Raw genomic sequence first — 10,970 nt, forward strand, 5'->3', positions numbered from 1 at the left:
CTATGAATAGAGTCGCGTTCCTCTCCTATTCTGCCCGCTTACATAACCTAAAAATAGAACATGCAGTGCGCTGAGGGTGTGCTCTTGCTATGGCCGTACAAGCGACTCTTTGATAACGGTAAGTTTCGGTGTATTTTCAAGGCAAAAATCATCTGGTTTTCTATTCATACAATGCTGGACTACGATCATGATTTTCAACGCTAATGACTTACACGACTTTTACGACATTCGATACTGGTGGCTCTAGTTTTTTAAATAACAATAAAGCAGTTTTGGAACAGACAGGGCTTGTGATGTTACAAAACCGGGCCACTCTTTGTTTGGACCATAAATGGAGAGCCGTCTAGAAATATAGTCACCGATGATCGAAATGTTGGCTACTTGAATGAACTTCTTAGACGATGACGAGAAGAGTTCAACAGACGAACGGTACTGTTCCCATGACTCCAACTGACGGGCAGGTACAGCAATGATCCGGAAATTCACGTCAAGTTTTTGCAACTGCATTGAAATAGTTTCTTGAACGCGTACAACTTCTTTAAACATGGCATCTGGACAATTCTTCATTACGGTTAACAAGTGTATGGATGAAGCTTGTGTGGTATTGGTAAGGTCTTCGTGGTTTGATTCCGTCGGAGGATGGTAAGTACGTCCAGCAGATGCCAGTCGCAATGGAATCGGCTCTTCGATAGCATTTTTAGTCAGGAACGCCACCATGGCGGGTAATGAGGAACCGCCAACTAGATGAAAACCGTTCCCTTTTTCAAGACTGCCGTGATCTGGAACTGTAGCTAGACTCAAAACTTTTTGGGGATTGTTGAAATCAAGACCGCAACCATCAACTATTAATGATCTAACGAAATCGGGTGGTGAAATTAAGTTGTAGCCCTTGCTGATCCAATCGTTGCTGAAATTTCGCATCCAATTCAGTTCAAGCCGAGCAGAAAGACCTCTCATATAGAAAGCTGTAGGACTGTGACTGACAAACTTTACGTCCAGCTTGGTGGAATCATTGGGGCTATGTGCGGATTTCGGAGGAATGAAGGAATACAACTCTCTGCTATCTTCAATGGGTGTTTCAGAATGTAAGCTGTTAGGAAGGCTCAAAGCTCGAGTCACGGCTGTTTCTTCGACATCCCACCATACTTTCGTTAGTTCTTTCAATTGGGTTCTCAATCTTATACCTTCTTGTTTAACTTCTTCAATCTTATTGGGGCGAGTGGTATCTGCAGTATGGGACGCGACTTGCTTCATCAATTGGGTGACTTCAATTCTTCTGGTTTCCAGATCTTCGCGCTGAAGACGGAGTTCAACCATGTGATTCCATTGTTGAATAAAAGAATCCAGATGAAATGATGATTTTCTCGATGAAAGATTTGTTTGCAATTTCACTAAGTCGTCAGTAATCAATCTGTCAATATTGCTCAAATCAGGAGTTAATATTGACACTGCTGCTTTTGATAAATGACCGGGTATGTGCAAGGCAGATACAACTCCTCGAACTAGGAAAAGATAAATGTTTTTATTTTTGATGTTGATGTGAGAAGTAGACAAGATTCTTAGAGCCATGATCAAGTTTTATTCCCCTAGTGTGACTGTGCACTGTTTCTTTAAATCTGGTTCTTGGTCAACATCAATTTTATCACTCATCACTTTAGGGAGAATAGTTTCAATTTTCCTCTTCACAGGCGCCTTGTAATTTCCACCAAGACCTGCAGCCCTTTCCGATTCTTCAATAGTGTAAGGCTCTAACTCTAATGCTTTCAGTCTACGCTTGTGAACTTTAGTCCGATAGTGGTGACTGAGGGAATGCTCGTCGATGAAATATCTTCTGTAGATTGAATAGAATTAGATTACAATAATTTAGTGTTTGGATGATATGACTTACGCGCAGTGTATGCAGTAGTACTGTGCGTTACCAGCTTTCTCAACATCAATTTTCTGAGCAAGAAGGCTTTCAGAATTGTGTTTCAAATCATTATCAATCTGAAAATAAACATTATCACAATGAAACTTAAAAGTTAAAATATAATACATTAAATATTAACTATTCTATACCTCATCCAGATCTTTAGTACGTCTTTTTCCTTTGTATTTTTTGCGGATGTGTGTTTCTCCACGATGATACTTTTTACGCCTAAAATTGTTCAAATTTTCCTTTAACTTTTATTAAACATTCATTAAAACATTACAATGCGTAATCGATAAATGTATTTTTTACTTGTAAGTCATTGCAGGAAGCTTTACGTCTTTCTACTGTGTAGTACAGGCAGATTCTCTTGCTCACTTGCTCTACACGTGTGTAGCAAAATGGCTGCAAATCGTATTTAGAGGACTGGACTGTCAGGCAAGAGATGGCGTTATATTGACGGTCAACATTACGACAACTAGATGGCGTGTTGTAGTAGGCTTGCATTTCTTTTTGGTAAAATTAATCACGTAAGCATGTATTTTTTAATCAAAAATAAATCCGCGAACGGTTAACCCAACCACAGAGACGTCAAATAATCGAGCACGATCTGATGAAGAAGATGTGTCAACTCTCTCTGTTTGCCACGGTTTGCCAAAGCTTCGAAAAAACCGTGCGCTTGGTTCCGATAGGTGGCGTTGGGTCTGAAGATAGCTTTAGACAAATTTAATGCTTTGCCTGCCTGCTTACAAAGGAAAGGAAAGAAAATCGGCACGGGACTTGTGACGCGCGGTACGGTGCGCCCACAACAACTGGAACACTCTTGCTGGACTAGCCCGCTCGTGACAGAAAGTTTGCTTCCCATTGATCGGGATCTTCTTACCTGCTGTGTGGTCAAGAAACAAGTGACAAAATATTTGCAGTTAAAGTGTAGTCTGAGAACTTTTCGCCGCCATTTTGCCCTGGCATCCCCAGTGAACATAGTATTCTGCTGCACATACAACAACCAAGCCCCAATACTCTGTGACTCTTGTTCCATCCAAGTGGAATTGGAAAAGCCACTGTGTTGTGTCCACTTGCCAAGTGATTGATCTATTCCCTTGTGAATTCGTCCTTGCTCATAATGGAAGATTACGCCGTGATCCATAGCTGCCCTAGTGTTTCGAACACAAACCGATGCTAAGAAAATCGCGCCCTTGGCATCTCCCCACTCACGGCCCCTCTCACACACGTGCCGATGACAACTCAGTGATCCTCGCGCCTTTTCCTCCTTGCTTTCTGTTTTGTTTTGTTTTGGCGCCCATCGATTTGTTGGTCATTGTCCTCTCGGTACCGTTTAAGAATGCTTTGACGAATGCTTAGAGGATTGTCAACTGAACCCTAACCGTTTAGGTGTGGTGGGCCGGTAACAATAATGGCTGAACATCTCGGCAAAGACGCCAAAACGTATGCCGATGAATACTCGTCTTTTTGCCGGGAACTAAAATCCTTTCATGACATCAGAGGGTAAATAACATGCTATGCAATTACAAGGACTTGATGATGGGTGTACTCTACTTGCTTAGTGTGACACAAAGAAAAATTTAATTATAATGCCTATTTTGAGGATTATTTTAACATTTTTGTATTCTATGTTTTTATTTAAGGACGAGTTTCAACAAACTTCCACGTCTCCACGGTCATGAAGTTGATTTATATCTTCTCTACTCACTCGTCACTTCGCACGGCGGATGGGAAAAGGTATTGGTTTCATTATATTGTCAACTTTTGAAAGGCTAAATGCATGACCTCCTTCCAGTATAAACAACTTATGGTTGCTAAATTTAAATTTTTCAGTTTCAATTTGATATAGGTTTTTATTCTAATATAATTTTGTTTGTTTAAATGTCAAATGATTAGGTGAACGTACACGGCGAATGGGAATCTCTGCTTCCCTACTTCGGCATTCACCGGTTATGCGCCAATGGACCAATTGCTTTGAAGCAAATTTATATAAGGTATATTTCATGATAACAGTCTAAGCATGGCAAATATCAACAGATAAATAATAACCGTTGTTTACGAACAGATACCTGGATGTTTACGAGAGGATACACTTTTTGGGCGAAGAAGTTGATCGACGCGAGTCTGAACATCACGAAGAGGATGACGCCCGCAACCGACGTAAAGCCCTTCGACTTCTTCATGCCACTCCGACGTCTTATAATGCTGCGCAGCACGTTATCCCAGGTTTGACAACTGCTTTACACAATCGATTGCAGTGCATTCACTAACTTTTATTTTGTAGATCACATGCGAAACACAGCTGGGTTGTCGACTGATGGGATACAAGTTACACCGACTGAGCGAGTGTTCCTCTCCCTTCTATGTCCTCTACCCAACGAGCAAGACTTCGCCATCAATGTTTGCAGTCTTCTTGCAATGGAAAGCCGAAGACCGTTTCCCCTCCATCAGTGTCCCCGCATCGTCGATGCTCTACTAGCACACGCTGGAATCTTTTCACAAGGTATACCTTGAAGAAGTTGCTGTTTTAAGTGCTGTTTTAAGTATACTTTCCTAATTCTATCCCACCTTTCTGGGCTTTGTCTTACAGTCGACATCCGAGATCTATTCACGGATAGTTACCGAAAATTTCGTGGGCAGAACCTCGGCCGATTTTGGCGTGATGTTGTCCCGGATGCTGACATTGTACAATTATCTGAAGAAGATTTGGTGGTCACACCAGACGATGTTACAGCTGTAGTGGGCCCGTATTGGGATCACCGATCTGTTCATACAGCGTCGAGTGCTATTGGAGAGGCTGATTCATCAAGGACTCTACCGTCAGATCTTCTTCCAGAAGAAAATGGCAGTACATCTGCAACAAACAAAGTGCATCTGGTCGTACGCCCATTAGGTAGTGAGAGACCCATCAGATCAGTGACCTTAAATTCCAGAGGGGACGAACTTGAATCAACATTGATTGAAGAAGGATCAACATTAATTGAGGAAGAGTCTCAGTGTAGTGTCATGTTATACGAAAATGGAACGGGTCCATTGTCAGCCTCAGGATCTGATGTGGTTTCGGCTACTAGTCCGCCAAACGTGGAAAGAGTGCCCAGTTGTGAGCCAAACTTCAAAAATTGTTTGGCAAAATCAGCCAATAGCCCCATAGAACCTGCCAGCGACGTTGCAGTTCCTGGATATTTACAAAATGATGAGAATCTTGTTGCCTCCTTTGCCCAAGACGATTTTGCTGTCGAACCATCTCGGAGTATTCAGCCGACCGACGAAGGTTTCGCTTGTGAGGATATTTCTGCTGCTGCTGCGCAGGAATCTTCTCAAGATGCTGAATCGCACACCAAACCAGATTTATCACATGACGGCATCGCTCCACCAATTACCGAGTCCAACACCGCTTTCGAGTTGGAAACACCTTCACAAGCGGAGACCAATGTGGAGAGGAAAGTCGTTGCTCCCAAAAACAAATTGCCAGTTGCCATTCAAAAACCAGATAATCCACGTGCCATCCGCTATTGGCTGGATCAACGCAGAGCTGCTCGATGTCCCGTCGAACAGCCTCCAGTTAAACAGGACGATCCTGTGCTACAATTAGAACCAGAGGAGTTGGATCTATTTCATGTTGGTCGGGATCAAGGTGTTCACGATGCTCTCGGTCAAAGAGTTTTACAGGTTAGAATTTTCTATTTACCTTTGGAAAGTTACAAATTAAACCTGTTATTCTCGTGTCTTTCATTCAAGGTTCTTAATGTCATTCGCAATTTGAGTTTTGATGATGTCAATTCGGCTGTATTAGCTCAAAGCGAAGCTTGTATGCGACTTCTTCTTTTGGCTGCCCATGCCAGGTGGTCTTGTCTACCACAGTTGGCCTTCGATGCCATATCAAATGTCGCATTAGAGGTAAAGGAGTTTTGTGCTCAAAGTGGAATTTGCGGTTAGATAGCTGACGGCCATTTCTTTGCAGGTCAATTTAAAGGATCCCGCAGATTGTTCGCTGTCGGCCATTCTTTTGGGGACGGTCACACGAGGATTGGAGTCAAACGACCGTTTTATTGTACTCCGTTGTATGGAAACTTTAGGTCGTTTGGCCCAACGCAGTGAAAATGAGCTGCTTTTGATGTCGTCTCTTGATTCTCACGTAGGTTGACTTCGGTCATTCATCCGCACCACGCTTATACACTCATTAATAATAATAATTTTTTTAATGAAGGTTTATGAAAAACTGTGCTCCTATTTAACTATACCTGATGTTGCATTATTAATCTACACATTGGAGTGTGTTTATGCGTTGTCTTCTCTCGGCCAAGCCACTTGCAATGCCTTCCTGCATTGTCAAGGAGCGTTGGATGTTTTGATTTCCCTCCTGACTGTCGAGGTAGATATTGTTTGGTTTCGTCCCAACTTCAATCTTTTTACTTGTTATTTATGCATTGATTTCTTTTGATAGGCTCAGAGCTATGGATCTAAAGCAAGGATTCTTATGAACGTAGTTGAGACAGTTGCCGAAGGTGACACGGTTGCCACGCATGCGCAGTTGAATCCAATTCACTGTGTGGTTCGCCCTACCCACTCACACAGCCCAGCACCGAGTGCCCCATCGACTCCGCCGCCGATGCTACTACAGCCTGTTGCCGCTTCTGTTCCGCAATCACCAAACTCTCTCACCAAAATCCTGCCAAGTAGAATTCCATATGCCCAGAAGATGTTTAACAGTTCAACAAAGCTAAAGGGTTGTTTCATATTTTTAGAAGCAAATGCCAGTTCTAGGCCCAGCACGCCAACCCAATCGAAACCCATTGTTGCCAGTATCAGTCACACAGAGAAAGAACAAATTGCTATGCAATGGTTAAGGACTACGTTTGAGCCAGTCGTTGGAGCACCAAGTATAGAACAAAACGTGCTGTATAGGCAATATACGGCTGGATGCTCTAGAAATGGACCAAAGCAGGTTTTGGGGATCGTTCAGTTTTTCTCCTGTGTTAGGTATGTTCTCAACGTTAACAACTTTAGTATTCGGTTGAGTGGCGAGACTAATTGACGTCATATTTGTTGGATCAGAGCAACATTTGGTCAAAACGTCGGGCCATTTCGGAAACAAGTTGGCAGTGCCGTCGAATTCTATTTCGAAGGAATGGCGTCAAAGACCGCTTCAACTGCTGTTACGAGTGCCCCGACAAATGCAGTGGTGCGTTCGCCTACACCCACGCCGATTCCTATCGAAGTACCTGGTTCTCCTATACTGAAAGCCCAACTCTGTGCTCCACCAAAAGTCAATAATAGGAAAGAAGCTCCGAAGCAGGCAAGTTTATCCTTTATAGTTGTGGGCTTAGTTACAGCCCAGTCTGCCCCTTTTGTATTTTGTTACAGTCATTCTTATTATCTGGTTACTATTTGAGTTTTATTTTATTTTGTGGTTTTGTTGTTTTTGTTTTGTTTCTAGTCGTTGGCACATCCTCATTTATCTCAAGCGTTAGGTCAAGGTGGTATGTCGCTACCTGAAACGAGTCAGGTTGCGACAACTGGTAGCTCAGTACCACCGTCGTCTTCCTTGATCAAATCCCTCTTGGCCAATAAGGTACCGGACAATAACAGCCAGTCCGCCAATCACGTGGCTACTTTGGGCCTTTCGCCCACTGCGACGGCTTTGCCCGGCATGACTAGAATACCTTGCATGAATTCGCACGGTAGTCCCGTTTCTTCTAATCAGATAGTAAATCATCCCCTTTCAGGCGCTATCGTTCTTCAGGTTTGTATTTATTTAATAATCCTTATAACCTCGCCATGAATGTAGTAGATGACTAACATTGAGCACGTTTGCCTTGCATTATGATTTCTTAGTTTCCACTAATTTTAAACGTAAAATATTCTTTGGCTAAACAATTATACGCTACAGGTTGCTCAGAGACAGCAGCAACAGAAACTTCTACAACAGCAACAACAACAACAACCAGCTGCAGTGAATGGTCCATCCAAAGAAAGTCAGATGAATGTCAAAGGTGCACAAGTTACCATTAACACCCCAAAAATGAACGGAGTATGCCCGGAGGTATTTCGAGTAGTAAAAAAATGTAGCAATAAAATGAAGATAAATTTCAACCATTTCAACTTCTTTAGATGGAACAAAATTCGGTTCTGACTGAATCCCCCGATGGTAAAGGCAAAGGAATGTTAGCTGATCTGTTGGAACGAGAAGTGAAAAAAGAATCAGTCAACGGTGCTACTACTTTGGCCGGCAAAGAACTTCGTATCAGTGACAATGGACTAGAGTTGATCCAGAATGATCCTCGGAATCGTGTTGCTGTCGACATGGGAGTTGTGGGGATGAACGACTTTGGTGTCGACTTGGGAGATGGTGTTGCTGCCCCGAAAGCTGCTCATCTCATTGCACAGGTTGACGACTCTGGACACGTTCAAATTCATCTAGAGGAAGAAGCGGGTACTGCTGTTTGTAATGGCCAGTCATTATTGGACCAGTTGGAAGCTTGCGAGGTTTCATCGTCCTCCGACGAAATTGTGGCAAGTCAAACGTCGAAAGCGATCAAGCGACCGGCCAGTCCTACGGAAACAAATGACAGTTCTGCTCCGAAAAAACCTACGATGAATCATGTGACTTCAAAGCTCAACGAAAACTCTGGAGGAATTTCCGAAAAACCTTCTGAAATAACTTTAGCCGAACAGAATAAAGATTCGGCTGACAAGAATAAAGAAAAAATCACAATTAATGGAAACGTTAACGGCATTGTCGAGACGACCAACACGATAACAATTAATAGTTCAGCAGTAGCACCTCAAATCCAACCAGCTATGGTTTTGGGGCCCAACACACCTAGGACTTTTCTAATTCTTCAACAGCAAACTCCACAGCAAGCCAGGCTTGGTTTTCCCCAACAGGGCCAGCGCCTGCTATTGGCTATTCAACGCCCAGGTGGAGTAATTCAACACGTTGCTATGCCTGCCAACGTCGTGGCCATAACTTCCAGTCAGTTGCAAGCCAACGGAGCTGTTGTTAGCCTGTCGAGCTCAGGAGGAACCAACAGTGTGACCACTGTACATCAACATTCGGCTAACAGCGGACAAGCGCCGCCTTCGAGTGGTGTTAGTCTCATTGCCAATGGTAGCTGTCTTCCAGTGTCCACGGCTATCCTTTCGTCGTCAGCTCAACCCATCACCGTGACTAGTACTGTCCCTAGTGTGGTTACAACCTCTTCAATGGAAGGCGTAGTCACTTTCTCCGGTGGAGCCGTCGCCTTTCCAGCCCGACCAACAGAGAATGCATCACGCAGTTCCAGTGTAGCAGAAAGTCATGTTACCATCACACCGGTTCCGGCCTCTTCGATCGTGAATTCTGTTACTTCAACGCCAATCGTAACGACATCACCCACAGCGTCGCCGGCCACTGTTGTACCCACCAATGCCGGCGCAACTCCAGGTTTCAAAAAACGAACTAATAGCATTGAAGCAGCAAAACCCCGTGGGAGACCCATGAAAAGCAAATCAACCGACTGTCAACCAGTTTCATCTCCCAGTCCCCAACCTATCGATCCGTCTTTACAATATCTTTGCGAATGGAAAGAATGCATGAGGTGAGAGATAGTAGCAACTATTTTTTTAAATCTGAAATATTTTGCTCATCTTTACAATTGATCCATTTCAAGGTCATTTAAAACGCCCCACGAAGTTTACGTTCACGCTTGCCAAGTTCACTGTCCAGTTCACGTGGAGGAATTAGGGTGCTTATGGGAACGCTGTGACGGTCTCAAAAGACGGAGATTTTCAATGATGACGCATCTCATGGATCGTCATTGTAACGATGAGGTTATTTTCCATTCATTTTTTCCCACGTACAGTTAATTCATCTCGTATTGTTTCTTTATTCCCTTTAGATGCAGAGATTGTTAGCAGCACGACGACATCAAATGAATACGCAGGGCAAGACAGACATTCCCGCGCCACAAGCTCCTACTCCTCATCCTGGATATGCACCTCACGCAGCACTGCATGCTATTAAACGACACGCAGTTGAACTGATGAACCAAAAAGAACAGGTAGATTTTGACAAGTTTTTTAAATAATAAAAGTAGGAAACGGTAACAGTGTTTTCTTTATTTCGATTATAGGAAGAAAAAGAAGGGCCAGTAACCAAAAGTATTCGATTGACATCAGCCCTTATTCTCCGTAATATCGCCACACACTCCGCATTGGGAAGGAGGTAATTCGTGTTTTTTTCTTTAATTACATTTGCCTGTTTGCAATTTTTCTGATGTATTTATATTTCTTTTGAAGGAATCTCCAACGTTACGAGAATCATTTAGCGAGTGTTGCCTTGAGCAATGTGGAGTCATCCCGAACTGTAGCGCAAATTTTGTATGAACTAACCCACCAATGCAGCTAGGGATTTCTGGCTTGAAACTCGTATCTGGAATCAATGCGGTTTTTACTGAATTATTTTTTATTATTATTATTTTTTACTGATTTTTGATTCAGAATGCGAATGAAATTACTGATACAAGGGGTCTGACATATCATTCCCAGCTGACGTCACCGACAGTCTAATCTCGTCCCGATTTTTTAATATTTACCTTTGTCTTCGTTATGTTAGCTTTAAAGTGGTTTGCACTTCATCCTTTTCCTTCAGCGCTTATTTCTTTTTTTCAATGTCTTGTGAATGAGTGGTCTGATTTCGAGTTGATGAATTTTGATGTTTCATGTAATCGCTCCTCGTCCGAGTCACATGTGCGACAGAAGTTGATCCCAGAGTTTACACAAAAATCGATTGCGCTGCCTTTTTGTTCTCTCCTTTGAACTTGAAAAAGAAGAACAAGTGTCTTTTCTATTAAAACAAGTTACGAACGATCACACGATCAGAGTCGTTATTTTAGAACATCAATAATACTAGATACCCCTAAAATTAAAAATATGTGATATTTCATCCGCTAGGGGGCACTGCTAGTCGGGTTTCACACAAAATATTGTCAATCGAAGAAATTAAGGAGACGAAATAATTCTCTTGACTTGTAGGTGTTGGTTTATAAACAATTGATTCAGATGGAGCAACGTACTT

General features: G+C 42.7%; 3 protein-coding genes across 7 annotated transcripts; 1 reads left to right on the forward strand and 2 right to left on the reverse strand.

Moving 5' to 3' along the window:
• Positions 1-113: 113 nt before the first annotated feature.
• Positions 114-1,569, reverse strand: LOC124351059 (serine--tRNA ligase, mitochondrial-like). The gene has a single exon (XM_046801823.1). It carries the CDS (start codon positions 1,567-1,569, stop codon positions 244-246), a length of 1,326 nt encoding a protein of 441 aa, XP_046657779.1. The 3' UTR covers positions 114-243.
• On the reverse strand, positions 1,557-2,431 carry LOC124351060 (zinc finger protein 593 homolog). 3 transcript variants are annotated; one of them, XM_046801825.1, is made up of 4 exons: positions 2,222-2,431; positions 2,059-2,157; positions 1,889-1,986; positions 1,557-1,831 (listed from the first exon to the last, which is right to left on the reverse strand). In XM_046801825.1, the coding sequence occupies exons 1-4, from the start codon at positions 2,414-2,416 to the stop codon at positions 1,579-1,581; spliced, it is 645 nt and encodes a 214-aa protein (XP_046657781.1). In that variant the 5' UTR covers positions 2,417-2,431; the 3' UTR covers positions 1,557-1,578. The 3 variants fall into 3 exon arrangements, with proteins under 3 accessions (XP_046657781.1, XP_046657780.1, XP_046657782.1); XM_046801824.1 differs by having other exon boundaries at positions 2,059-2,163; XM_046801826.1 differs by having other exon boundaries at positions 2,059-2,137; positions 2,222-2,321.
• An 82-nt stretch (positions 2,432-2,513) lies between these two features.
• Positions 2,514-10,765, forward strand: LOC124351058 (AT-rich interactive domain-containing protein 2-like). 3 transcript variants are annotated; one of them, XM_046801821.1, is made up of 20 exons: positions 2,514-3,238; positions 3,302-3,415; positions 3,556-3,649; positions 3,809-3,906; positions 3,978-4,138; positions 4,197-4,415; positions 4,503-5,581; positions 5,651-5,809; positions 5,874-6,047; positions 6,120-6,284; positions 6,357-6,588; positions 6,658-6,892; positions 6,968-7,208; positions 7,350-7,655; positions 7,803-7,955; positions 8,024-9,492; positions 9,565-9,724; positions 9,793-9,954; positions 10,027-10,118; positions 10,193-10,765. In XM_046801821.1, exons 2-20 carry the CDS (start codon positions 3,324-3,326, stop codon positions 10,299-10,301), a joined length of 5,400 nt encoding a protein of 1,799 aa, XP_046657777.1. In that variant the 5' UTR covers positions 2,514-3,238; positions 3,302-3,323; the 3' UTR covers positions 10,302-10,765. The 3 variants fall into 3 exon arrangements, with proteins under 3 accessions (XP_046657777.1, XP_046657776.1, XP_046657778.1); XM_046801820.1 differs by having other exon boundaries at positions 2,515-3,415; XM_046801822.1 differs by having other exon boundaries at positions 2,515-3,415; positions 7,350-7,484.
• The last annotated feature ends 205 nt before the right edge of the window (positions 10,766-10,970 follow it).

This window comes from Daphnia pulicaria, chromosome 7 (genome assembly GCF_021234035.1).
Source record: "Daphnia pulicaria isolate SC F1-1A chromosome 7, SC_F0-13Bv2, whole genome shotgun sequence".
Lineage (NCBI taxonomy): Eukaryota > Metazoa > Arthropoda > Branchiopoda > Diplostraca > Daphniidae > Daphnia > Daphnia pulicaria.

Bases quoted from the DNA above. Each gene is read 5' to 3' on its own strand.
- LOC124351058 (XM_046801821.1), top strand. From the start codon at position 3,324: ATGGCTGAACATCTCGGCAAAGACGCCAAAACGTATGCCGATGAATAC. The intron at 6,285-6,356 runs GTAGATATTGTT...TTCTTTTGATAG, and splicing joins TTTCCCTCCTGACTGTCGAG to GCTCAGAGCTATGGATCTAA. The intron at 6,893-6,967 runs GTATGTTCTCAA...TTGTTGGATCAG, and splicing joins CAGTTTTTCTCCTGTGTTAG to AGCAACATTTGGTCAAAACG.
- LOC124351059 (XM_046801823.1), bottom strand. From the start codon at position 1,569: ATGGCTCTAAGAATCTTGTCTACTTCTCACATCAACATCAAAAATAAA.
- LOC124351060 (XM_046801824.1), bottom strand. From the start codon at position 2,416: ATGCAAGCCTACTACAACACGCCATCTAGTTGTCGTAATGTTGACCGT. The intron at 2,164-2,221 runs GTAAAAAATACA...GTTTAATAAAAG, and splicing joins CTTCCTGCAATGACTTACAA to TTAAAGGAAAATTTGAACAA. The intron at 1,832-1,888 runs GTAAGTCATATC...TTCAATCTACAG, and splicing joins TACTACTGCATACACTGCGC to AAGATATTTCATCGACGAGC.